We start from the raw sequence: 27,784 nt of genomic DNA on the forward strand, positions 1-27,784 counted from the left end.
TATGTATTAACAGTTCACAGACATCCTGATTTTTTAGGTTTATCTTACTGTATTTTGGGCTTTCCGGGTAAAATTTTAGATTCCCTTTAACTCTGACAATGTAGCTTAAATAAGCACAATAGATTTTTACTTGGGGGGTCCGGAACAAAGATAAAAACCTGTTCATGCGACAACCCTCCCCCCTCCCACATCACCACCTTAGTAAAATATTTGGAATCTGCTGCCGACCCACATGTATGTGATGTCGCCCTGGAATAGAAGAACCACACTCCCCCAAGGTTTGGATGAGATCCAGGGCTGCAGCTGTGGCAGCTGTCAGGGCGTGGAGCGGCCAGGAATGTGCCCGGACAGCACGTAAGAAACAACTTTTTTGCCTGCCAGGGTCACTGCATGGGGAAGGTAATGTTCCTGCGAGCTTCTCCACAGCAGTGCTTCTGCGTCTTGGGGTGGGGTGTGTGAGATGACTTGAGCTGGATACGATGGCTTAAGTGGCAAAGGGTTAATCAGAGCATGCATGTCAGGAGGAGTCTCTCCCCCCTCCCTTTCCCTTCTGAAGTTTGACATTACCCAGCCAGGGATTTTCTAGGCCTAATCCGTCCTCCACCGGCAATCCTCTTTCCAGCCTTGGGGTCTTCTGGACTGGAGGCAGCAGCATGAGAGAAAAGGCAGGAAAGGAGAAAGGGGGAAAGGGTGAGTGAAACCGATACAAGGGAATGGGGTGGAGGTGGGGTGCAAGAAAAAGCGTGCACGGAAGGGGCACCTGAAGAATGAAAGAGGGCGAGTGCTTGTGAGCAGAATGGAGTGACAGGGAGACTTTGAAAGGAGGGAATGATTGCAAAGAGTTGTGCAAAGAATGCATTGGGGAAAGGAGTTAAGTGTGAGCAAGTGGACTAGAATCCTAGGTTCATATTCCTCCTCACTGGGCAAGCTGTTAGTTCTCATTGCCAGTTTTTTCTACCAGTAGAAAGGAATGGTCATGCTCTTGTTCGCCCCGCCTCTGGCATTTCTATCCAGATTAATGCAAAAGAGGGGGGAAGTTTGCATCTTGAAAGTTCTTTTAGTATAAAAATTTCTCAGTGCAATCCTATGTATTATAATATTTGGGGAAAGGATACACGTTGCTGTTTTGAAAATGCAAATTGATGAGGGGCTGGCGGTAGAAAGACATTAACAGGGTGAAAACATTGCTTGAGTTTTCAGATTTTACATCGAAAGGCAGGCAAAGATATCTTTATTGGTTCAGACACTCTTTCTTGGGACAAATGCCAGAGCAGTAGCCATGTGGCAACAAAAGCAATAAAGGATCTTGTGGGAAGATGGGTGGTTTTCTCTTGGTCCATGGCATGCACTGATGTTGAGTATTGGACTCGGCAGAACTGAGGCATGGGGGAAAGTTTCCCTCAGAAGAAGAAGTGACCATGTTAGTGAACAGAGCCAGAGAAAATTATGCTAGAAGAGGGGAAAGGAATCAACAGTTTGAGGGACGGTGAAGAGCAGTTAAAACTAATAACTCATAGAAAAGGATGTCAAAAGAGGGAAATAGGGTGTTTGGGGATTGGTGGGCAGAGAAATGAAAGAAAAGGAAGGAGAATAGAGATTAGGTTACATATTAAAGGGAGAGCCTTTGGAGTGGATGAATAAACAGTAGATTTAGCTGGATGAAGTTAGCTAGAGGGAGGGAGGCGCTGTGAATTAGTGAGTGTGGCAGGCACGGATGGAGAACTAGAGAACTAGCGAGCGGAGGGAATGTGAGAGAGACAGCAGCTGAGGGAGAGCGGCACAGCTAAGTCCTCCCTGGCACCTGCCCCAAGTTTTTCTCCTCTCCCCTCCACCATCCCACTCGCGGGAAGAGAGCTGCCACCATCTGTTGCTTTCTTTGGGGCAGGAAGAGACAGGATGGGGGCCCCTTCAGAGGGTAAGTTTCCCTTATTCCCAGCAGGGAGCAGAATTGCACGCTGGGCATTTACTGAGGAAAAAAGAAGGAAAAATTGAGGAGGGGGGAGTCTAGTGGAGTGTATGAAAATGCAGGGAGTGTATTACAATTCGATGAAAATAGAGATGTGGAGAATGGTGGGGGGGGGAGGGTTATAGGAAAATCATGGATTGAGATGAAATGGGGGGGCCTCACCCACCTCACAAACCACATGTAAGAGAGGCATATAATATATACTTCTAAGCAATTGTCCCCATCATTCTGCCAAAAATAATATTTTGGTTCATTTGTCGGACACCCAGTTTGGGGGTGGGGGTTGTGAACATTATTTGAGGGAGACAGAAAGATAGGAGGAAAAGCTGAAGCTGTGGATTGAATGGGAGATTAAAAAGCTATGGCTTTTTAAACAGGACTGTAGCATGGGTGTTTGTGGGGCATCTCCAGTTTGTCCAGACTGGCTGACCCTGGGATGGCTGGGCATAATGGCTATGGACTTTGTGGATTATACATATGGTAGCTATGATGTGGCACATGAGGAAATATTTGAGACCTAAACCATAAATTGGATACTGGGCTTATTTGGAGGTGATCCTGATGTGTTAGTGCCTCTCTAGAGTGAGAAAAAGGTGCATAATCAGATCTTGCATGATTTCTGGGCAATTTGGAGAGTAACTGTAAAATGTGAGATGTGTTGGATTTGTGGAGTATTGTCCATTTGTTTTAAGGAATCCGTTTGAGTTTGTAGGATAACCATAGAGGCCCTGGATGGGTGTTTTTATGGGAAGAGGTTAAGTTCAGTTCTGTGATCTTGACGATGTCTAGAAACAGCTATTGAAAGCTGTTAAAGGGAGGTGGGGTCTAAAGTCAGTCATGACTCATTGCAAAGAATGGACGAGGTTAGTCCTAACTTTGGCCGGATTGGGTCAGGGACATCAAATGTGTCATGGTCTGTTGCAATGTCACATATCCCGAATTTGGTAGCATGGGAAATAAATAGGGTTGCCAGTCTCCAGGTAGTGGCTGGAGATCTCCCGGAATTACAACTGGTCTCCAGGTCACAAAGATCAGTTCACGTGGAGAAAACGGCTACTTTTGGGGGTGGACTCTATGGAATTATGTCATGCCAAGGTCCTTTCCCTCCCCAAACCCCACTTTCTCCAGGTTTCTCCAGATCTCACCCCACCCCAGATATCCAGGAATTTCCCAACTTGGAGCTGGCAACCCTAGAAATAAAATAAAGAAAATTGGGGATATGCAAAGATTCAGACTTAGGAATGTTGAGCCATTCTGGAATGGCAGGCCTTAAAAACTCCCACCCACCCCCGCCCCAGTTTAGGAAGGAAGGAGGTGGTCACAGTTTGGCAGTCCCCCCCCCCTATTTTTCGTCTTTCCCATTTTTCACTTTCCTGGATAGAAACCCAAAGTCACTTGAAGCCAGGTTAAGGAAGGCTGAAGGGAGCCTGTTTCCTCGCAACACACCCCAGCCATCCTCCCCAGCTCTGATGCACTCTTGCCAACCCAGCTGGGCCTGCCTTCTCTCCTCCTCGACATTTTTCCAGCTTTTTAGCTTGTGGAAAAAACAGCCAGAGCCAAAATGAAATTAAAATACAGGGATGGATCCTAGTGCTGAGAAGAGGAACTGAATGTAGCTGAGGCCATGCAAAAGGGAGGAGGGCCGTGTATCACCTCCTTTCGCCAGATAACGGGGGCTGGAACAGAAAAAGGGTTGGCCTTCAGTGGGCTTTTCAGATCGGTGGTGTTTATTCTGTGGTGTATTTAGTATGTTTACAATGCAATCCTATGTATTATTTCTTCTTAGCTTATTTAATTATTTACTTCATTTCACCTTCCCTTTCTCCTCAGTGGGGACCCACCACCTAAGTTCTTTACTTTGTTCACAGTCTAAATTGTGCAAGAATGCAGGTTCCTCCCCACCCTCTCAGTCGGCGCTCCTGTGCCTTTAACATCTTTGTGGCAGGTGGCACTTCAGCACATGCAGCCTTTTCTTGCAATACTAGGGAGGGCTCTACCTGCTGAATTTCTGTCTGATGCTACTGTTCAAAGCTCAGGGAAAGAGATGGCAATTATCATTGTGGGCTGGGTCCAGCAAGACATTCTACAGGTAAAAAAGGGAGGAAGGAATTTCTTTTGGTAACCCAAAAAGACTGTGCTGGGGATGAACCAAAGTCAGGCGTGACAGCAAGCGATATAAAAAAGAGATCCAGAGGAGTCAGTCGTGTTAGTCTGTAGTTGCAAAATAGTAAAGAGTCCAGTGGCACCATTAAGACTAACCAACTTTATTGTAGCATAAGCTTTCAAGAACCACAGTTCCCTTCGTCAGATGCAACTGACAAAGAGAACTGTGGTTCTCGAAAGCTTATGCTACAATAAAGTTGGTTAGTCTTAATGGTGCTACTGGATTCACTATTATAAAAGAGAGAGGAATTTGGCAAGATTTAACAAAAATACTGGCTGGATCTAAGCCTATGTTGCAGTGTTATAGTATCAAATAAAAAAGTTATATTGACTTTTTGGAGATGAAATGAATTTTTATGTGGAAAGAAATCTTCTGATTTGAATTTGTTTTGAAAAACACAAATTGATATCTTCATCATTTACTTTTTGCAAGATTACCACTCAATGAATGAAGCTAGATTTATGAGTTATTAAACAAAAAAATGGTGGAAAGTTTTGAATTTGGCAAGTTAACCTTGAATAGGCTTCTTTTCCCCAAATGTTTATGGAAAGATCCAAATTTTAGAACATTGAGGTCTAATTTTAATGTGAGTTTCTTACATGCTTAATTGAAGTAAATTGGATTTTGATGTTATTAATTTAGTTTGGTTTGGGCCCTTTGATATTTTTAAGGTTCTCAAACATTGAATAAATATTTCAGGAATGTCAGCTCTTAATGTTTTTAATGTCCATGTTTTGAATGGTAAACTGAATTTTAAATGTACAGAATCCCCTTTGAATTAAAAAAAAATGGGCCTGATGCCCTGATCTACCTGTTTGAGTGTCAGGCTTCAGGCGTTCCTGACCTACCTCCTGATAGATTTAAAACTTACCTAGAATCTTACCTGCTACCAGTGTTTAATTTTTAATTTATGTTATTTATAGTCCACCTTTTTAACCGAGACTCAATCCAGATTAGACAGTGTGGGTCAGCCATGACACCCCAATCGCACCCCCTCCCCCATCTCTTACTCCCATGGGTTTAGGGATACCCAGTACTCGGTACCACCCTCCCCTGAGAGTTAAATGCAGCCTGGGTCCATGGACCAGGACACTGGAACCATGGGGCTGCTGAGGAATTCTGCGCTCTAGAAGCACAGCTTGTGTCCCCCCACAACACCTACACAAGGAAAAGATCCCAGGCTTGGGAACAAATGGATTCCGCTAGTCTTTCCTGCTCCCCGTTTTATGGCACAAGTAATTATACTTTTTGTTCAGTGAAGTTAGTTAAATCGCTTTTATATCACATCAACACAATACAAAGGGTTCCCATGGAAAAACGCAAAGACCAGTAGGTCTCCAAGTCAGATAAAGAGCACATTTCCTTGCAATCTACACAGACATTATATATAATGTTGGTGATACAATTTGTATAGCAAAGCCAAAAAAGTACTACTTCCTTCCCGTAGTATCTTCTCAGAACTGCATATCAAATACTGTTTTAGCAGAATGCTGTTATTAACCATCAAAGGTTTACATTAAGGGAATCTGCTGACCGTAAGCCCCAGGTATCCAGATTCCTGCCTCTTTTCAACCCCTGTATGCCATAATTCATCCCTTGTTTTCCTGCCGCGTACTTGAGTACCCTAACTTCCAGTCCTAGCCCAGATTAACCTATACTGCCCAATCTAAATGTAGAGATGTATGCCGTGTCCATACTAATTAGCTTTATTTACATCTCGTATGGGCATCTTATAGTTTAAAGATAGCTTTCCAAGAGGTGTTGGTTTGTTCACTTGCTCCCCTTTTGTTTTGTTCTCTTTTGTGTTCATAGCATGTCCTTTTTCTGGGCTTCTTTTCATTTTCCTCCTTAAATCATGTGCCCCTAGTATCTTTTTGTACACCCTTTTTATGTGTGTTTAATATACTCTTATGGTGTCCCATGCATCCTACACGTCCATACATCGGGCACTTTTTCAGCTTATGAATGCAATTAATACACAATCTCTTGTGTTTACCGTTTTGGAGTTATTTGGGGGGATCTTCCACCTTGAACCCATCATCTCTCTTCAGAACAGATTGTATGTTTTATTATTGTACCTACTCACGCACACTTAGGAACATCTAAGACATCGTATCAACTAGAAAGTCTGTAGTTTCTTGTTGGTAGGGCTTCCAGTTGTGCCGGGTCCTTCTCCCTCCTGCTGGGAGGATATAGGGACCTGGCAATCCTACTTGTTAGTTATGGCTGTGTATGATTTTAACAATGCAATATGGTTTTAAGCAGGTTTAGTATTAAACATGGATAGAGAACAAATTTCTTTTGGAGTTAGTCCCTTCATAAATCACTTTTTATTCCTCCTTTGGCTATTATTATTTACATCCCGTCCTTGTATCAAAGATCTGGGGTCAGTGTTCGTGCCCCTCCACAGAGGGTAATTTCTGGGTGGGTAGGTTGAAAGGCATAAGTAGCTGCATAGATCTAAACCCTCCTAAAGGGCTCTCTAGATGCTCAAGTTTAATCTCAGGAGGAGCACTAGATGTCCCGCAGCCCAAAACGTGGGCCCAGTGACTGGGTCAGGTCAGGAAGCATATTTCTTCTCCTACAGAAACCGAGTGCCCGAGATAACCCGAATAGAATCTTCTAAACTTAAAATAAAGACACAGGACGAGTTATCACCAAACTATGATTGGTTTCAGTATAGGCAGATCAGAGATCTCTACAACTCGGATTGTGCAAAGAGAGGCATAAGAACAGAGAATTCGGAACTAGAGCAGACAATTTTAAAAGAGGATAAGAAGGAAATTTCCAAGGTATACCAAGTACTGTTGAAATGGTATACTGAAGATGAAATAGTTAAAGTACAAATGGTGAAGTGGGCCATAAATTTTAACAAAGAAATAACAATGGAGGCATGGGAATACTTGTGGAAAAACACAATGAAGACTACAACGTGTACTAACATTAAAGAGAACATTTACAAAATGATTTATCGTTGGTACATGACACCAAAGAAGATTGCGCTAGGGAATTCGAACACTTCTAACAAATGCTGGAAATGTAAAAAACATGAGGGTTCTCTGTACCATATGTGGTGGACGTGTGAGGTAGCTAGGCAGTACTGGGGAGAAATAATAAGAGTAATAAGTGAGATTTTACAATTTCAAATTAATAAGAACCCAGAACTCCTGCTACTGAACTTGGGAATGGAGAACATTCCAGCCCAATATAGGACATTGTTATTTTACATGACAGCAGCGGCCAGACTTTTGTATGCGCAAAAATGGAAAGCACAAGAAGTGCCAACTATTGAAGATTGGACCTACAAATTGCTGTATATGGCCGAAATGGATAAAATGACAAGAAAATTGAGAAATCTGGACCCAGGACAGTTTAACACAGACTGGGAGAAGCTGAAGCAATACTTGGTGAAGAAATGGGAGGTGGGAGGAGAACTGTGGCAGTTTGAGAACTATTGAAACATGATAAAATGCAGAGGGGGGTGACTTTACCGGAGGGTAGAGAGAGAAATGAAAATGTCTAAGCAGTTATCTTGTTAGATTGTTATATATAGAAAAATATATAGAATATGGATAGAAAATAACTAACTATAAGGACCGATTAATTAATATTGTTTCTGGTATAAATGTGTAATATGCTAAATTGAATAAGTCTACCTGAAGAAATATATGGATCAAATTGATTATAGATGTATAATTAAAGTAAGAGTAAATTAATAATATAATTAAATATAATTAAAGTAGAATGAAGATAAGATATGCAGAAAAAGTAACACACAGAATATAAGTTAAATTGGTTGACTTATATGAATGCATGGATTATATGGTTTATATGGTTTATGGTTTATAGAAATATTTGAAACTATGAAAAACGGGACAAATTGTTTGTCTAATATGGAAGAAGGGACTTAAAGATAGGGTACAGAGTATTAAAAATAGTTAAAGAATTATTGCTTAGATTAAAGGGAAAGTATATGTTTGTTAGATAGATGAATTCAAAATGAGTAAGGGAAAAGGGACAAAGGGTTGGAAAACTGTTGGAAGTCTACAAAAAGGGGGGGAAAGGGAGGGGGTTAGAAATTGGGAAACGGGAATTGACTGTAATGTGAAATCAAATGATTCTAATCCAATAAAAATCTTATTAAAAAAAAAAAAACGAGTGCCTACTGAGTCTTGCAAGACAAAGAAAATGGTCCCCCATTAGTATTTTTAAACCTCAATTTGAAAGCCAGATTCTCCAAGGGGAGTGGAGAAAAGCTTTTGAACATTCGAAGGCAGCATTTCTCTGCTTGTTCCCTCTTGTGGAGAGGAAGGGAGTGTGGATTTGGGCCTCTGCAGCCTCTGTAAGAATTTGTGCCTGGGACAATGCGGCTGCCACACAGCCTTTCTCTGCAATCTGCTATTTATTCTCCAGCCTGCGGTCCCAGCTAACTGCAAACACATGTCTCCTCATCTGCAACCTCTCGTCCCACCCACCACCTCCTCCTTTCCAATGGCTTTTCCACCCGGTGCTGAAGACAAAAGGTCTGTCAGAGGCTCACTCCTTTCCCAAGTGATGCTGTCCAAGTTCCCTTGGCAGACTGGTTGGGAATTGGGGGAGGAAGGGTTGTGTTTAGGGAGAAATGAGAAAGAGGGAAATGCAACAGCAGGACAGGCATAGCCAGAAAAATAGTGACATTTGAGAACTGCTGCAGATTGCAGGGGGGGGGGTTGAGGTGGGGAATGCTAGTAATAGCCAAGCTAGCTGACCAGTTACCCTCCTGTGGCCTGGTATTCTGTGCTAAAATTCATTTTGCATTTTTTGCAGAGCTGGCTTTCCCTTTAAATTATTTGCATTTTTATTCTGTTATGTGTGAATTCAGCTTTTTTTTTTTGCAATTTGGTATTCGGTATTCCTTAAGCTGCTGTTCAACATTCCTGAAGCTGCTTTATTTGGTCAAATTTATATTCAGAATCTGCAGGGGTTGAGTGAAATACGTTGACACAGCAGAAGATACTGGAAGGAGCCTCCACTTCTGCCACATACTCTAATTTTGTTTCCCCTTACCTTTGTGGGTCGCATTTCTTTGCTATTACAGGCAAATTTTGGACTTCATCTAGGTTCCCTTACTGTGATGGTGTAGTGTAGTGGTTAGAGTGTTGGAGTAGGACCTGGGAAATTCAGGTTCAAATTGGGCGAGGACGAATCACACATTACGAAAAACATAGATTGGATCCAGGGTCCCACAGTCACATGTGAGCCGTGGGTTCTCCTCAGTCCCCAATCACATGGTTCCTGGTTTGGATCATGAATATAGGGCCAAACTATTCGATACGTTTGGCCACGAGTCGTTCAGAATTCTCCTATCTGACATGCTTTCCCCACAGTCTCATGGCAACTGTGGGGAACTTTTTTTCTCAAGTGCTGCAGGGCCCCATTTGGAGTGGGTCCCCACCACAGGGAGAAAGAGACATCTTTGCCTCCACACCATGTTGTTTTCTTGAGCCAAATGGCCCTGTAGTCACTTTTTGCCCTGTGACATGCAGCTGTACGACACAAAAATGCCAGCCCAGAACCCTTTCAGCTCAGGGAAATGGTGCAGGGGTGGAGGCAGGGGCCCCTCCTCCCATGTTACTGTAATCCTGATCTGAATCAGGCCTATAGCACTTAGGAAAGAAAGTTCCCCACACCTCCTATGTGGCTGCAGGAGAAGTAGGGTCAGGGTAACCCCGATCCCACGTATGGCAAACATGTCATGTTGTTTGTCCATACCCTGCTTGTGGAGAAGGTTTTAACCTCCACAGCACCATTTTTCTGACCTGCAACTATCCTGAGAGTATGCTAGCGTTGCCAGCTCCAAGTTGGGAAATTCCTGGAGATCTAGGGGGTGAAACCTGGAGAAACCTGGAGAAAATGAGGTTTGGGGAGGGAAAAGACCTCGGCATGGCATAATTCCATAGAATCCACCCCCCAAAGTAGCCATTTTCTCCAGGTGAACTGATCTCTGTGGCCTGGAGACCAATTGTAATTCCGGGAGATCTCCAGCCACTACCTGGAGGCTGGTAACCCTAGAGTGTGCTGTTTGACCCACTGGGGAAACCAATGTGTATACAGGGACCACCTCTCCCTTTATGTTCCCTGGAGACCGCTTCGATCAGCAGATAAATGTTTACTGGTGGTCCCCAGCGCTAAGGAAGCCCGCCTGGCTTCAACCAGGGCCAGGGCCTTTTCAGTCCTGGCCCCAGCCTGGTGGAATGCTCTGTCAATGGAGATCTGGGCTGAGTGGGACATATTATTGTTCCGCCGGGCCTGTAAGACAAAGCTGTTCTGCCAGGCGTTCGGTGGTTGAAGGGGGCGGTGCCATGTCGGCCTCCCACCTTTGGGCTGGGGGGGTTCTCCCCACCATTGCACTTTAATGTACTTGGTTAATTTATTTTATTATTGCTTATTGTATGTTGATTTTAGAATTATTGTTTTCTTATTTTTATTGATTTTAAAAGTTGTTCACCTCCCAGAGCCCCTGAGGATGGGCAGTTTATAAATCAAAATAATAAATAAATAAATAAAAAATACATGGTCAGCCCTGGAAACACTACCTGTGGAATTTCTCACTACTCAAGTAACTAGGGAGTGCACAGCAACATTTTTCTTTAAAAAAAACTTTACTTCCACTGATGTTCTTGGTTGGGGTAGCCTCCTCCCTGACACCTGTTCCTTCTCCAGGTGATACCATGTCTGTTATATACAGCGAGGTGGCTGCAGATGAGCCTACGACCAATAGCTTCTGGATGGTGAGTGACTGAAAAGACTGGTGTAGCCTGTCAGGTGGGTGGAGGGCTCTTCTGAAAGACTGGCAGGACAGCTGTTTGGGTAGAAGATGCAGTCAGTGGAGTTGATAGACTACAGGTTGGATGACATCGGATAGGTTTATGGGAGGATGCTGGAGGTTTAAGGAGGACGACCAAGGAAGCAGAAAACCAGGATTTCTAAATTTTTTTGTGAAGATGAGAATTAGAGCAAGGGGATGTGACAGTTAAAACACTTGGGAATTGAAATAGTCTAGTGCTGGGGTGGGTTAACTAGTCCTATGTGTGGTCTACCTTTTTTTAAAAAAAGCTATACTCTCTAAGGTCCACTATTTTAAAAAATAAATAATCTAGTATACTCAGGATCTATAACCATTCTGTGCTGTGAACCTGAGAATGCATTATTGCTTAAGGACAGGGCTTTTTTTACAGCTGGAATGCGGTGGAACTGAGTTCCGGAACCTCTTGAAAATGGTCACATGGCTGGTGGCCCCACCCCCGGATCTCCAGACAGAGGGGAGTTTAGATTGCCCTCTGCGTTGAGCGGTGTGGAGGGCAATCTAAACTACCCTCTGTCTGGAGATCAGGGGGCGGGGGCACCAGCCATGTGACTATTTTCTCCGAGGGCAACCCACTGAGTTCCACCACCTCTTTTCCCAGAAAAAAAAGCCCTGCTTAAGGACATAACAAGTGTTGGGTTAGATCAAGGCAAAGTTCTTGTACCAGCCTCATCCATTCCAGGAATACCAACAGTCAGCAGTCGTGAGATGGGATGGCCCACCAATTCACTCCCTTCTGCCTTCCTTTGGTCTAGTGAGCTAGAACAGGGGTTGCTGGAAATCAAGGTGGCAGGAGAATAAGAAATGGTTAGCTAATCCAGCTGCCGTGGGTCTCAGGATTCATGCTTCTTTGGAAGATACTCACATCTCAGGCCTTGATTTGAAGGGCAGTTCCCCGCTCTAGCTGAAACTGCTCCCTGTCTGTTCCTTCGCCTCTTCTGTTCCCCTGCAGCCCAGTCACTTCCACAGCTCAGTGAAACGGCTGGATGATGGCTACCGTGTCTGTGACCAGATCATTGCATGTTTCCAGGAGCGGGCAAAGATCGAGCGGAGTTACGCTTTGCAGATGGACGAGTGGACTCGCAAGTGGAGGCCCCTCGTGGATGCGAGTGAGTTGCTACACCCCTCATTGGAACAATTTTAACACCTAATCTGTATAATTCATTCTGCTTTCAAAATACAGCTTTTCAGAATAATAAGCAAAGCGGGGAAAGCTGAAAAGATAAAATATGCTTTTGTGATATATAAATATCGTTGATATTATCTTGAAAAGAAATCTTTTAAAAAACTTTTTGAATTTTTTTTGTTTTGATATCAAGGTTAAATACAACAATGTAACTCAACAATACAATATTAATACAATGTGCTGGAAAAGAATAAAAACAGGTTGAACACAACAAACAGTTAAATATATATAAGAAATCTTGTCTAAAGTTAACACATATTAGACTCTGCTCTCCTTTCTTTTACCAATTTTTATCTATTCTGACTTGAATAGCCCAGATGAGTCTGATCCCATCAGATCTCAGAAGCTAAGCAGCATTGGCCTTGGTTAGTAATTGGATGGGAGACCTCCAACAAAGACCAGGGTTGCAGAGGCAGGCAATGGCAAACCACCTCTGTTAGTCTCTTGCCATGAAAACCCCCACCAGAGGTTGCCATAAGTCAAACTCTGACTTGAGGGCACTCTCCACCACCACCACCACATTCCTCTCTGCAAATCCACTGTACTTTTCTACCTGTTTTAAATGGCTAACTATAGTATAGATAATGAGATTTCTACGCTTTAATTTCTTCCTTAAACCAATATCAAAATTTAAAACTTACACAGAACTGGCCATGCCTAGTTCATCACTATAGTACTGTGACAATTTTCAGTTGCAAAGATCTCTGCCTTGAATCCAAGGAAATGAGACAGGATAGAAATGTTTAAATACATACATTTTTCTCTTGATTAAGGGGATCATTTTCTAGGAAGTTGTCAGATCTCTGCTTTGATATGTATGAACCAATTTTTCCATGTGTGCATACTCTTGACATCCTGTACAGATGCTGTATGGACCGTATTGTCTGCAGTAGAGCAGCAGGATATGAGTCCAGTGGCACCTTAGAGACCAACAAGATTTTCACAGTATGAGTTTTCCACAGTCAAATCTCCCTTCTTCAGCTCATACTCTTGAAAGTTCATACCCTGAAAATCTTGTTGGTCTCTTGTTGATGCCACTGGACTCAGAACAGACTTTGTTTTCTAAAATGAGGGTTGTAAAGAGATGTCACAGGAATGTTGTATGCAGACTTCCGTGATGGAAGGCCCAGGTCGATAATCCAAAAATAAAAAATAAATTAATTAAAATGAGAGTTAATGCATTGTAATGGTTAGTTTTGGACTAGGCCAAGGTGGGGTGGGGGAAGAAACAAGTTCAAATCTTCCACTGGATGAGGGGAGTCTAACTTACCTTGCAGGATTATTGTGCAGATAAAATAGAGGCAGAAAAAAATGTATATACTGTTCTGAGTTCCTTGGTGGAAGCATAGGAGAAAAATGTACTCATGAAATATAGTTTTAAAAGATGATTCTGTAGTCCTGGGAGTGTTATTTCAGCGTCTACCGCTATGTGAGAATGCTTAGGAAGAATGTTGTTTCTTTTTCTTACCTCAATTTATGTTCTGTTTTCTTATTCTTTATTTAGCATTTTCTTCACCCTTTGTCTCTGAGCCAGGGATTATCCCAGATAGGGATCAGTGAAGCAGCCACGCATTTTCCAAATGCTTTTGGCCTAGGAATCATAAAACATGATGTGGGCTTATAGTTTTGTTTCTCCTCTTTACTTAACAGCTTATCCATGTATCCAGAGCAAAAAATATATGCCACCCTGTAGGCACTCTGTTTATTTTTGTTATTTAAATTATACCATCCCTCTATCTATTTGAAGTAGGATGTATAACATTTGCTTTTGGGATTGGCAGTACAGCTGTTTTCTTGAGGGAAGGAGACCAAGCCTGACAAAATTTCAGAATCCTTGCTTGAAGACAAGCTTACACAGCATGGACACTATTTGGCAGCCATTTTGTATCACTCATTGCAGAGGTTGTTTGTCACCAGGGCCATTTCCTCACTTCTTAAAAAATATCGCCTCATTAACGCCGGGTGTTATACCAGAGTTGCCCATCATCTGGATCCTTCCTTGGGTCCTTTTCTGTTTCTCAGACAGTGCAGGAAGTATATTTTACCACACAAATGATCTCATGGCTGGACAGGTTCAGTAACTGTTGGTGCCATCTAACGGTAAGTGCTTCACAGTTACAGCTACATGTATTCAGGCATTGCTAGAATATTAGGTACAAAATGCAAGAGATGTGATTTTAAAAAGTAGTATCTCTTCTTCCTCACCATTTATGATTCCTCCTGCCCTTTATTTTTTGTGGGTTCGATTAGGCCCTCAAGCCACCAAGCTTGCTTCCTCATACATATTCTCCAGCTCAGTCTATGAGCAAGAAAATCTTCATACCACCACAAACCCTGGTAGAAAACTACCTCTTTGGCATGAGGAGCTTCTACAAATGAACATGTTGTCACATGGTAATGGTTGCCAACACAGACTGGTTTAAGAAGGCCTCTCAGTGTCGATCTCAATTTGTAACCTTCTTGGCCTTTAAAGGAAATGTAATGGTTGCAATTTTACAGTTCTCTGATCCATGAGAATCTCTTGGCTTTGTGGATTTTGCCATCAGAAAAAGCAAAACACGGAATCTGAAGACTTTAGCAATCCCTTTTCTTCTCACCTTCCCCCATATAGGTCCATTGTATGGCTCCTTGCTCCGGGCTTGGCAAGCGTTCCTGGGGGCTTCCGAGCGACTGAGCCGTCTGCACATGGAGATGCAAAGGGCTTTAGTCTCAGAGGATGCCGCGCGCATCCGGTCCTGGCAGCATGACTCCTATCACCGCAAGTTGTTCGGGGGCTTCAAGGAGGCCTGTGAGCTGGAAAGTGGCTTCCAGCGGGCACAGAAACCCTGGACCAAGAAGTTGAAGAAGGTAGGAGGAACCCCTAGGAACAGTCAGTGAGATCCTAGCGGGCCAAAGAAATTGAGGCACGGGAGTCAGGGCTCCTGGATTCTGTAGAAAGGAGAACAGGCCTTGATATTGGGAGCACTCTCTTTCTCCTGACACCCCCATGCAGTGCTTTTTTTTTTAATTTAAAAGAGACATGTCAGTACTCATGATGTTCTCCCATCTCAGCTCAAGTCCTGAATGCCAAGGAGAAGCCAGTATTCGATAAAGAGGTGCAGGCACTCCTCTTGATCACAGGGCCTGTAGGCCAGATGTCTTATCTCCTTCCAGAGTTGCCAGATGACCAAGATAAAAAAGCTCTTCCCCCATGTGTCTGCGTGGCTGCAGTTCTTTTCGGTCACTGAAATTCTAGTTTGAGTAGGAGTGATAGAATGTGGCTGCCACTGACAGCAGGTGAAAAGTCAACCCTGCCTGTTCACCTGGCAGGCCTGTCACACTTCCCCTTGTTACTCGTGTTTATCACTGCTGGAAAAAAATCCATGGTTTGACATCATAAGGCATAAGGGGTGCAGTGGGAACCAGGATACCAAGGTTCTCTGGTGAAGGAGGGAGAAATCCTGAGGCACCTGATACTTGACGGTCTGACTCACTTTTATTCCACCTTCCTGCACACTCGCCCAGGTCGAGAAGGCCAAATCTTTATATCACAAGGCCTGTCGCAAAGAATACATCGCAGCACTACGGGAGAGCGGAGTTCAAGCTTCAGGGGGGCCTGAATTGCCACCAGACCGGCAGCGCACTCTGCGAGAAGAACATCAGCGCAGCAGCCAGGAAGCCAACAAGGTGAGTCTCCCCCCCTTTCTGTGTGTGTCTGGGCCAGTGGGGTAATATGGACTTTCTTTCCAGGGTATGGCTGCCTGCTTGCGTCTCCTCATACAGAACTTTCAGCTGTGCTGTGTACTGGTTGATCCCATTGATCACTGGCCCTGTAGGCCAGACATCTTATTCCCGTATAGGGTTGCCCATTGACCAGAAAAGAAACACCATCTGACCTTGCTCCTGTGCTTTTGACATTAACAGAGGCTGCAGGAATCAGCAAGGGAAGTTTTTATATATTATTTAATTATTTATTTGGAGTCTGCTTCTTTCCCTCAGTCGGGGACCAAAAGCAGCATACAGCATTGTTCTCTCCTCAATTTTATCCTCACAGCAACAACAACCCTATGAGGTAGGTTAGGCTGAGAGAGAGTGACCGACCCAAGTCACCCAGCAAGCTTCAGTGACACAGCAGGGATTCGAACCTGTGAGTCCCAGATCCTAGTCTGACACTCTGACAACTGCCTCCTGGTGGCTCACAGTGTGAAGAGCATAATCCCTGCCAATGTCTGAAGATCTAGCTGTTTTCTCAAGCCACAGGAGCTGGGGCTGGTTAAAAAGCCAGCCTATTCCTTTGTGATAACGTAGGCATTTTTAATTACCAGTGTGTGGAAAAAAATATGTTAATACTCTGATGGGGGGGGCACCTTTTTATTTACATTGGGCATCTTGAGCAGTATTTTAAAGAAATAAATTGTCTGCAGTTGGAGGCTCCTCTGCCATTGGGGGTACAAATTGGCTGTGGTGGAAGTGGAAGGAAATGAGCCCTGTGGTTTGACCAGGAGCTGTATAGCAAGGGACACTTTGCAGCCATTGCCTGTTTCCACAAGGATAGAAAGGGCTAATTTCAGAGAGGGAGGGGGACCTTTGGCATGTGACAGTTCTTCACACCTTCTCATAGGTACGTGAGCGTTATGAGAAAGCCCTGCAAGAGCTGGACCGTTGCAGCCCTCGCTACATGGAGGAAATGGAATCGGTTTTCGAGCAGGGGCAAGCACTGGAGCAGAGGCGCATCATCTTCCTCAAGGGGGCCTTCCTCGCCCTGCACCGGCGCCTTGATGTCACCTCTGACCCCAGGTGTGGGAAAGGGTTAACTGAGGCCCAGACTGCACATTACATGCCACAGTGTGCAACATTATCTTGATAGACACTTCAAAATGATTCTCTTGTGCTTTCTGCTCCTGATCTCTCCTGTAGGAAGAAGCTTTTCCTGCTTTAAAGGGGCTCTCAAGTTACTATTGTGTGTGGAGCTTCAGATTTGTCCTGCCAACAGCTGTCAAAATAGGGGAGAATTAGCCCTCCAAGGCTGCATTACCACTACTGGACATTAGAGGGAGAACTAAGGCTTCCTTTGTTACCTTGAAGGGTATACCACCAAGGCACCACTGCAGTATATTCTGCCTGCCTCTGGGGGAAATGCAGATTCCAGTCTTCATTCATTCATTTGATTTTTAGCCCGCCCTCCCCATGAGCGGGCTCAGGGTCGGTTACAATAATATGATTAATATAAAATAACATTTAAATAGATTTAAAACCAAGGACAACAATACACATACAATCATAACTCAGATGGCGGCCCCCTCCAATTCCCCAATCCTATATAAGTAAAAAGGGGGGACTGGGGCCATAGCTAATATTGTTTCAGTGACTTCACATATAAAGGGGCAGATGTTTTCATAGCCCCCTGGTGGGATACTGGTAGAGAGGCTTCCAGCAACCTAGGACTGGCCTCAACTATATGCCTGGCAGAAGATCTCTGTCTTACAGCCCCGCCAAAAAGATATAAGATCTTGATGGGCCCAGGTACCCTCTGCCAGAATTCCACCAGGTTGGGGCCAGGATGAAGAAGCCCTGGACTTGGTTCAGGCCAGCTGAGCCTCCCTGGGGCCAGGGACCACCATTAAGTTCTTATTTAACGATCTTAACACTCTCCGGAGTACATATGGGAAGAGGCGATCCCTCAGGTATGCTGGTCTCAGTCCGTTTAGGGCTTCCTTTAACACTCCAGGGAGAACCCCAGAACTAAAAGATAGATTAATAATAGCCTCCAATTGGGCCCCCGACTCATCCATGCTGGCCTTTACCAGCCACGAAGGGTAAGGGTCCAGGGAGCACGTGATGGGTCTCACCAGCTGCAGGATCCTGTCAACTTCCGCCTGTCTTGATGTTTTTATGATTTTGTGGTTAGGAGAACGAAGACTTGGACTATGCAGTTCCATTTACAAGATTCTCCTGTTATATGTGTATGTGCGTAATATTTATAAATACAGAAACCTGAAAGTATACAGATTACATAAATATTTACCAGCACTGTGAATAGATTTAAAAGTGACGGGGGGAGTATGTAAGCTATAAACTCTGCTAACCACATTGGAAAAATCTCTTGCTGTTAATCTCTGAACTTGGATTTCAATAATGAATAAAATAGGATGCTCTCATGGTGACAGAGCTAAATGGAGACAGATTGTGGAATGGCACCCAGCAGCCCTTCCTGTTCATTCTCCTTTCCTGTTCGTTTCCTTCCTTTCGTTCAGCATCCAAGCAGTTTATACCGACTTGCAACAAGCGATTGAAGACATAAATGACCAGGATGACCTCAAATGGTGGCGTAACCGACATGGACCTGGGATGCCCATGAACTGGCCCCAGTTTGAGGTGAGAACATCTCCCTTCTTTCGCAATAGGAGAAGTGTATCTGCACACTCTCAGAGACACTCTTATCTCTAGCCAACCTATACTCACGGAGAGAAATACAAGTTGAATCCTGTTTTTTTTAAAAAACTTCCAGCAAAACTTATTGCCTGTGCATTTGCTACTCGTGTTCTCAGTTTGTACATCTGCAAAAAATAATTTTTTTTGTAATAAATTAATTGTAAGTCTTTGCCAGAAAATGGTGCTGTAAAAAGTTGCCCTGGAACTTCCTGCTCCGTACCCTTCAGTTAGTGTTGCACAGGTGAACATAGTGACCTGTTAGTAATAATCCCCTTATCAGGGGTCCACTGCCCCCCCAGTGAGGAAGGCTCTTCACTGCCTCCTTTCCTGTGCACTGCTTTATGCTGCATTAATTTACTATACAAAAGGTTGTCCTTGGGGATGAACTGGTCATTTAACTTGCTGGGAAATTTCCTGCTGGGCCACTGCCCTCGAGAGCCAGTAGCCAGGCCCCAGCCAGCACCTCTGGGGCTTTATGGTTTAGACCTTTCACCAGCAATGCTATTTGGTATCAGTTCACCATTTGTTTTTCTGCAATGCTCTCAGTTTTCAGGAGGCAGCAATTAGTGGGCTTATGCTCACTGTTTGCACCGCTGAGTGGAGTGAGTGCTGGCTTGTAGCACCACAGGGGCCTCTGCCTGGCTTGCTCTGGGGCCATTTTCACCTCCCAATCTGCTACTGGTTGTCACGTGGGTATTTTTAAAAGGGCCCATTTTAGCCGTTTTGGGCCCGAATTGGGCCCAAAACAGCCTGGATAGGGCTGCTGCCGGGCAGAGGAGGGTTTCCCCGCCTGGCACTAGCCCGATCCAGGCCGTTTTGGCCCGGATCCAATGGGCCCAAAATGGCCAAAATGGTGCAGAAACCGCCCGGATCAGGGCCGAACTGGCCTGGAACTGGCCCAAAATGGCCAGGATCAGGCAGAAACGGCCAGAATTTGGCTGGTGCCGGGTGAGGGAACCCTCCTCCACCTGACAGCGGCCCAATCCAGGCCGTTTGGGGCCTGAATTGGGCAGGAAATGGCCAAAAGGGGCCCAAAATATCCGGAATTGGGCTCAAAACAGCCAGGATTAGTCCTCTGCCAGGCAGGGGAACATTCTCCCGCCCAGCAGCTGCCTGATCCTGGCCATTTTGGGCCCCTTTCAGCCATTTTGGGCCCAATTCAGGCCCAAAATGTCCAGGATTGGGCCCGAAATAGTCAGGATCGGGCTGCTGCCCAGCGGGGGAGTGATGTCCCGTGTGGCAGCATCCTGTTCAAGGCTGATCCGGGCCATTTCTGGCCCATTTGGGCCCAGAATGGCCCAAATCGGGCCCTAAATGGCCAGGTTCGGGCTGTTGCCCTGCAGGAGAGGGCTGTCCCGTGTGGCAACATCTGGGCTGTTTTGGGCCCATTTTGGCCCAATTTGGGCCTGAAATGGTCCGAATCTGGCCACTGCTGGGTGGGGGAGTGCTCCCCTGTGGCGGACTGGCCTGTTACGGACCGAATCGGACCCCCCCATGGAGCACAGGAGTGCTCCTGGTACAGCCACGCCTGTGTGATGATGTCACTTCCCAGAAGTGTCATCATGATGCAGTCCCGAGAGTGCATGCGTTCTGCGCGCAAGCACATGTATTGAGAGGCGCACCACCTCCTCCCGGGAGTTGCCCAAGATGAGAGTTCCACCATCTCTTTCTCCAGAAAGAAAGCCCTGGATAACAGCATATGAGCTTTTGTGAGTTGCAGCTCACTTCTTTAGATATAGGGAAGATCGTACTGGGAATTCTTATAGAGAACGGGAGGGAGGAGTTGAGACAGAGAGGTCTGGTGTGAATTCTATCAGAGATTCATGATGAAATTCACACTGAATCTCTACCTTAAATCCTCTTCCTCCCCCCTTGTAATCTCCATAAGAATTCCCAGTATGATCTTCCCTTCCCATAACTAAAGAAGTGAGCTGTGACTCATGAGAGTTCATATTGAAATAAAAATTGTTAGTCTTCAAGGTGCCACTGGACTTCTGTTTGATTTTGCTACAGCAGCCTAACACAGCTACCCCTTTGCAATCTACCAATAACAACCCAAGAGTGACGAATCCTTTGGTTAAAGTGTCCTGCCATGTATTATCAAGAGTTCTCCTCAACAACTTCAGTTTTTAAATGGAAGTCTTCTGAATGTGTTTACAAGGATGTGCTCTAGAGAGGATGTCTCCAAACTGCACCTTGAGCTTAACTCAGGCGTGGAGAGAGGAAAATAGCAACACTAATGCCCTAATACCCAAACAGCCCAAAGTAATGTACTAGAGACCAAACTGGAGCCAAACCCTGAATGCTTCTCTTCTTCCCCCCCACCCTCCCTTCAGGGTTGGATCCCTGACCAGGAACGGCCCACAGTGAAAATCAAGAAAACCAAAGAGCCTGAGAAAGCCACTCTTCGCAGTGTCACTCCTTCCCAGAGCAGGTGAGTTTTCCCCCCTCCCAGAGAAGGAAGAAAAGGTGGGAGTGAGAGGACAGAGGTGTGCAGCATTCTTTGGGTATAGTGGTAGCGTTGCTCCAAGAGACCAGAGTCTCCCAGAGACAGACGATGGATGGGCAACTTTCTCAGCGATTCAATGCATGCGCAATCTGCCCTCTCCCCTCGTGGGGCAAATAATGGCTCTTCTGGGGCTGTTACAGGGTAGGAAAATGGGGTGAAGCCCCTCCTCCCCCTCACCACTAGTCCCCTGCTACGCTTCAGAACTGAGTTTCCACAAGGAACCTGCAGCCACCAAATAGCTACAAGTCCCTGTGGTGGTCACTTTATGTATAATGTGTAGTTTGAACTTAAAATTTCTTCCACTCGGATGGCACCTCCACCAGTACTATTGTTCCTATTTGCCATTATTTCCTGAGGGGAGAAGAAAGCAAATAGCATTCTTAGGGAGCCAAAGTCCTTTCGGGCTGGGAATTTGTTGTCTGTTTGAAAGAAGTAGGGGTGCCAACTAGCCTGGCGAAAAATGTCTGTTCGTGTTAAGGCTTAATGGGATCTTATTTACCTCTATGCCCTGAAAAATTTCAAACTGCTCATTTCCTCCCATTTAGACTCTATTTAAGGAATGGGACATTTTGCTCCAGGCCATTTAGCAACCCTAGGAGCTACCTGGGATGAATCTTCCTTTGAAACATTCGAATGTGTCCAATAGAATCATATTTTTCCTATTCCTTGCTCCCCCCTCCCCCAAATACTTATTCTAATTCCATGTTAAAGAGCCAGAGTGGCATAGTGGTTTCGAGTGTCAGATGAGGATCTGGGGAGTCCCAGGTTCGATTTCCAGCTTTGCCATGGAAACTCACTTGGTGACCTTGGGCCAGTCACACCCTCTCAGCCTAACCTAACTCACAGGGTTGTTGTGTAGATAAAATGGAGGAAAGGAGGAGGATGTCGGCTGCTTTGGGTTTCTGTTGGGATGAAAGACGGGGTACAAATGAAGTAAATAAAATTCTGACTGCCAACAGCTCACAGGCAGAGAGGGGTGTTTGCCACCGTTGGCTACCTGAGATACTAGGGACTAAATCTGGGTCTTTCTGCATGCAAAGCAACTGTTTGACTATTCCCCCATGACTCTTCTTTGCAGCAAGGCTGTAAAATGTAGGTCAGCTGGAGGCCATTTAATTAAAACAGAGCACACTTGCATGTCAACATCATTCTCAAAGTTTGAGAGAAGCATGAGTAGAAAAAGTCAATGGATGCATTACCCCAGACCGTCACTAGGAGGCGCTGTGATGCTTTGTATATGCATTTATCCTCCTAAAGCCTCTAGATTTTCAGGTATTCAGAGCTTTTCATATGAAGCTGCCCTATACTGAATCAGACCATTGGTCTGTCCAGGTCAGTATTGTCTACACGGACTGGCAGAAGCGCTCCAGGGTCTCAGGCAAAGGTCTTTCACATCACCTGCTGCCAGATATTTTAACTGAAGTTGCCGGGGACTGAACTTGGAACTTCCTGCGTGCTACACAAATGTTCTACCACAGAGCTACAGACCCTCCTACTATGGGTATCTCAGCTGTCTTTAGATCAGAGCTTTCAGGAAGGACAGGTCCAGGATCAGTCTCATATCCATCTTGCAGACTGGAGGGGATTGATGAGAAAACAAATGTTACCTCAAGTGTTCAAGACTGAAGTGAAATTTGAACAAGAGACCTTCTAGTCCACTGCCCACCCTGTAAGCTCCTCTCCTCTGCTAGGCGTACAGGGCCATCAATGTATAGGAGTCGTTAGATCATGTACAAATCAAAAAACAGAGAGGGGCTCAAAGCCTCTGAAGCAGGGCTTCCAGCAAGCATGGAGAGAAACATCCTGCCCTTTTAACAGAAGCTTGATGTGTGGAAATGGGCAGCTAAAGTTTTTTGTGGTAGAAAGGTAAAGAACATTGCCTGGTAAGTAACATCCCATTAAGCCTCTGTTAAAGGGATGGGACGTTTTTCTCCAGGCCTGTTGGATTCATTGGTGGTATTCTCCTCATGCTCAGAGACTCTCTTGCCCGTATAACAAATTCACGTTTCAGATTTTGGGCCTTGCCTCTGATTTAAGATTAAGCAGGAAATGAGGCTCTTGAGGTAAGGGAATGGGGTCACAAGCTGCCTCCTGAAGAGGCTGTGAGGGTGAGCACAGAGATGGGGGGGATCACAGCAGAGGTCTGGTCTAGGCAATATTGTCATCATGGGGAGATTTCTGTTTTCATGCGTCATGCTTGTTTATTTATAAGAGTTACCACAAGCATTTAGCTTGTTGATTTTGGTAGCTTGCCAGTTCAAGAATTCTGTGATGATTTCACATAGTCCTTCTAGCCTGTGGCAATTAGAATATTTGAATTATTCTTCCGGGAAAGTGTCTTTTAGTGTCTGTTGGTTATAGAGTCCATTTCCAAACTGTCTGAAAGAATGGAGACTTCCTAGCTGTTTGTGGTTCTCTTTCAAAACCATGGCTCAGCTTCTACAACTTCCTTTAGGTAGTTTCAGGTGGGTAGCCATTTTGGTCCTCAGTAGAAGAGCAAGATGTTCCTTAAAGACCGAGAAGATTTCCAGGGTATGATCTTTTGAGAATCAAAACTTGTATCTGATGAAAGGCGCTTTAACTCTCAAAATCTTATTCCCTCAAAATCTGGTTGGTCTTTAAGGTGTCAGTGGACTTAACTCATGCCCTTCCTTTAGATAGTTAGTTAGCAACAATTAATGGGATATGGAACCTCTGGTGCTCGAACACTGCAATGGAAACTTTTTTTAAAAATTCCTTTATACCACACAATGCACAACATTGTTTGCCGCAATGACTGACACAGACCTCACATCACCAGCCAGGAACATGGCGAGCTGTATTGTGTTGAGCCTGACCAAGAGGCAGAAAAGCCAATTGGCAAAGCCACTTAGCCCTAATTAACAAGGAACGTGGTGCTACTCCTATCGAAAGTTCTCTTGCACAAACCTTTTTGCAATACCTAAGCCACAGCCCTCTTGGAGAAGGCTCAGTGGTAATGCACGTGCTTTGCAGGTAAAAGGCCACAGATACAATCCCTGGTATCTCCTAGCAGAAAGAATTTTAGGAAGGAGTTGTTGCAAAAGACTCTGTCAGAGAGGCCAGATAGCAGCTGCCAGTCACTGCAGGTGATCCTGAACCAGAGGAACTTGGCAGAAGGCATCTTCATAGGGCCCTTCCCCCAAGGGACTCACACAGTGAAACCCTATGAAGAGTTACCCCAGTCTGAGCCCAATGGGCTTAGACCAGGGCAACTCTGCTTAGCATTTCACTGACAATGTATGAAATAACAAAAGGGGAAGGGGGGAGCTTACTTGGAGTACTGCTCATATCACCACCCCTTCCCACAGTGCAAAGCCAGCACCTGCATCGGTGTCCGGACAGCGGGTCCGTGCCGTGTATGACTATTCTGGCCAGGAGGCAGACGAGCTAAGCTTCAAGGCAGGTAAGGGTCACCCTAACCCCACCCATCCTGGTCCCTGGGCCATTTTCATCTCATTTCATCCTACCAAAGGCCGGTCTTCAGGTATGAGCTTTCTTCTGACTTTGTAGGCGGCCTGCAGAGGTGGCCACTCCAGCCATGCTAACTGCTGGCACTCAGTACTAGCTCAGTACTAGCCATTGACACGTTTCTTTATGATTTGATTCCTCCCACTAAATCAGTAATAATTTAGGGCTTCCTCTGTCTTTTTTACAGGAGAGCTGCTCACCAAGCTGGAAGATGAAGATGAACAAGGCTGGTGCAAGGGGGTGACTGACAGTGGGCACGTGGGGCTCTATCCTGCTAATTATGTGGAACCTGTACAAGGCTAGCTAGAAGGGCTAGGGATAGGAGAAGGTATCGGGCTGGGGGAGGGGGGGAAATCTCACACCTGTGCACCAATTAGAAGGGCTATGTTTATTCTGTGCTTCTGAAATCCTGCCACGTGAGCACAGAACAGGGCAACGTTCAGCATCCTGAGAATCTTAGCTTATTTTTTAAAAATGTCTAATCCTTACGGCTGCAAAGTTAACGTAGAGTGAGATCTCAGAAGCCCAGGAGAGCTGGTGAGTGGGCCGAGCTGAACTTCAAATAGATGGGAATGGGGCTTCCTTTGCACAGCTTCTGGCCCCTCTTTGTCTCCAGCTATAGAATTAATTATGCCCTGTCTGCAGGGCTTTTTTTCAGCGGGAACACAGTGGAACGGAGTTCCGGCACCTCTTGAAAATGGTCACATGGCCGGTGGCCCCGCCCCCTGCTCTCCAGACAGAGGGGAGTTTAGATTGCCCTACACGCCACTGTGGCGTGGAGGGCAATCTAAACTCCCCTCTGTCTGGAGATCAGGGGGTGGGGCCACTGGCCATGTGACCATTTTTGCCAAGGGCGATTTAAACTTTAGAAAACTCCCCCCTTGTTCCAGGTAACCCAAAGTTTTGTCATTGTGCGGTCCTGAGTTCCACTACTGAGTTCCACCATCTCTTTTCCCAGAAAAAAAGCCCTGCCCATCTGCATAATTTATTTGGGGAGGTGGCAACATTTGACTTTTTCTCAGCAAAGAGAATACATAGCTGTGATCAATAGGCGAAGACAGCTCAACAACCAGTTCACAACAGAAACACAATGCTCTCCACATACCTGTAACTATACGCATGCCTGATTTGTTTGTATGCTGTGCAGCAACAGCCTCATGCACACCTACACATTTGCACACACTGCCGCACCCTTCCCACGTGTCTATGACACACACATGCCTATAAATCAAGGTGCCTTTAAGCTCTCATTTGTCTGGCTGAGACAGGAGAACATCCTGCCCCCAAGGTCTCGCCAATCCTACTCAGGAAACCTTGACTCAGACTCCGGCAGACTCCGTTGTGGCTTTGGGATTTGAAAAACAGAATGAGGAAGCTGTTTCCAAGTTGCCAAGACATGTTGTACAGAAATCATGAGATGCTTAATGACAGAACGGCCGGACGTGGGTTACCAAGGGTGGAGGGGGACAATCACTTAATGTGTAGTTGTTGCCGGTTGAAAATTTCCCCTGTGGAGATTAACTGACTAGGGAGCTGACTGCTCATAGGCCGCTTAGTTGCTCTAAACGTTGCTATTTACCAGGGATTGTTGCTGTGTTTTGTTACCTGTTACAAACACTAATGCTGTTTTGATTCTGTTTTTTGTTTTGAGGAGGGGAGATAACTTCTAAGAATTCGTTAGCACGACCTAATTAAGCAGTCATTCTTCAGGGCTCAGTTTCTGCCTCCTGATCCGTAGGAGTTACGTTTCTGGGGTGGTGATGGATTCATCCTGTCTCAAGCGTGCATGTGTGTGAACACCCGAAGGCACCGTGCAGCGCACAACTTGCCATTTCACATGCTGAATATGCTGGTAGATTTTGAACTGTGACTGAATATTGTCAAACAACGGTGTGTTTCTAATATACTTTTAAGGAAGAGAAGAAATACTAAATTGGCTTTTAAATCAGTGGATGTCAATTGCGCCTTTGATGAACACTGCACGTGGCTGACAGAGTGGCGGGGGGGGGGCAAGAGAAGTGGTCTGTGGTATGAAAATGGGAGACAAGCATTTTCCCTCTATGAAAAATTAGGGGTTATAGGACTGAGTATTGCCATGCCACTCCAAGTCTTCCTGGATTTCTGAAAACGTACAGAAACCATTACAAAGGAAACTGGATAATAAAGTGGTTCCCTGACTCCACCCACAGAATTGTATGGACAGGGCTGAAAAAAATTGCGATGGCGAGTTTGTGAGAATGAACATTTTAAAAGAAGAAAGAAAAGAAATCTGGGTGTTTGATATCATACAAAATATTTAGGAAATAATAAATACGCCCAATGGCTGGTTTCTGTGCCTTCTGGTTTCTAAATTTCTAGACCTTATGGCTGTGGTTATCTTTGAAAGTGTGTGGGTAATGTCTAGTGAAATCTCAAAGTCTGGATGTCAGGCTTTCAACCTTTTGTTCCAGCTTGGTCTATTTGACAAGAACTATTTTAACAGATAATAACCCAGCGAAGGAGATCAGTGTGATAAAGGTAAGCTACATCTTCCAAGGAAATTTCTACTCATTATAAATATACACAAGAGAAATACGAATGCCCCAGCCTACCCCCCAGGCACGCACAGCAAGCCTAGCCTTATAGGAGCAGATATACTTTTTAAAAGCAAAGGATACAAAACCCTGGAGAAATCCATTTGCCAGTGAAACTCAAGACTGTTGGTCCTTTGTGGTTAGAAGACAATGTTTTTTAAAATGAGTTTAGTTTTATTTCCAGCACTATTTCAGTCCCTCAGAGAGGATTACCAGGGACTCATTTGGTGTCTGTTGAAGACGGCCTGGAAGTTTTACCACTGGTTCACAGGAATATGTTGTTATTATTCTGTGGTAAGAAATGGGCCTTTAGTTTGTTGCACGTGTTTAGCAATATTCACTCTGGTAATCTGCACTGGATCTCAAAAAACGGTGAACTATGAATGAAGTAAATAGAAAAATTAATTATTGGCATCTAAGCCCTGGCACTAGAAACAGAGTAGAGAACGAAATAAATCCCACTAGGATAACATTTCCATATGATCACGTGAAAGGATGCTATTCCTATTTTACAGACCTGAGAAATCAAGAGAATGGTTTTCCCAGGTAGAGATGGTCCAAAGATGTGTTGATACCTAAGGCTGGGCTTAGACTAGAGTAACTGTTTAGGATTGCACTGTCAATTTAACATAACATAATAAT

General features: G+C 44.8%; 1 protein-coding gene across 4 annotated transcripts; it reads left to right on the top strand.

Moving 5' to 3' along the window:
- Positions 1-367: 367 nt before the first annotated feature.
- LOC129338882 (protein kinase C and casein kinase substrate in neurons protein 2-like) lies at positions 368-25,262 on the top strand. 4 transcript variants are annotated; one of them, XM_054993416.1, is made up of 10 exons: positions 368-399; positions 10,833-10,900; positions 11,927-12,083; positions 14,772-15,007; positions 15,665-15,826; positions 16,761-16,936; positions 18,394-18,514; positions 20,908-21,005; positions 24,410-24,504; positions 24,757-25,262. In XM_054993416.1, the coding sequence occupies exons 2-10, from the start codon at positions 10,841-10,843 to the stop codon at positions 24,870-24,872; spliced, it is 1,221 nt and encodes a 406-aa protein (XP_054849391.1). In that variant the 5' UTR covers positions 368-399; positions 10,833-10,840; the 3' UTR covers positions 24,873-25,262. The 4 variants fall into 4 exon arrangements, with proteins under 4 accessions (XP_054849391.1, XP_054849388.1, XP_054849389.1 ...); XM_054993413.1 differs by lacking the exon at positions 368-399 and adding an exon at positions 406-690; XM_054993414.1 differs by lacking the exon at positions 368-399 and adding an exon at positions 1,846-1,915.
- The last annotated feature ends 2,522 nt before the right edge of the window (positions 25,263-27,784 follow it).

Source organism: Eublepharis macularius, chromosome 12 (assembly GCF_028583425.1).
Source record: "Eublepharis macularius isolate TG4126 chromosome 12, MPM_Emac_v1.0, whole genome shotgun sequence".
Classification (NCBI taxonomy): domain Eukaryota; kingdom Metazoa; phylum Chordata; class Lepidosauria; order Squamata; family Eublepharidae; genus Eublepharis; species Eublepharis macularius.

What these genes read in the sequence shown, in the direction of transcription:
- LOC129338882 (XM_054993413.1), top strand. Translation starts at nt 654, where the DNA reads ATGAGAGAAAAGGCAGGAAAGGAGAAAGGGGGAAAGG. An exon ending in GAGGCCCCTCGTGGATGCGA is followed by an intron (nt 12,084 to 14,771) that starts GTGAGTTGCTAC and finishes TCCCCCATATAG; the next exon opens with GTCCATTGTATGGCTCCTTG. An exon ending in GGACCAAGAAGTTGAAGAAG is followed by an intron (nt 15,008 to 15,664) that starts GTAGGAGGAACC and finishes ACACTCGCCCAG; the next exon opens with GTCGAGAAGGCCAAATCTTT.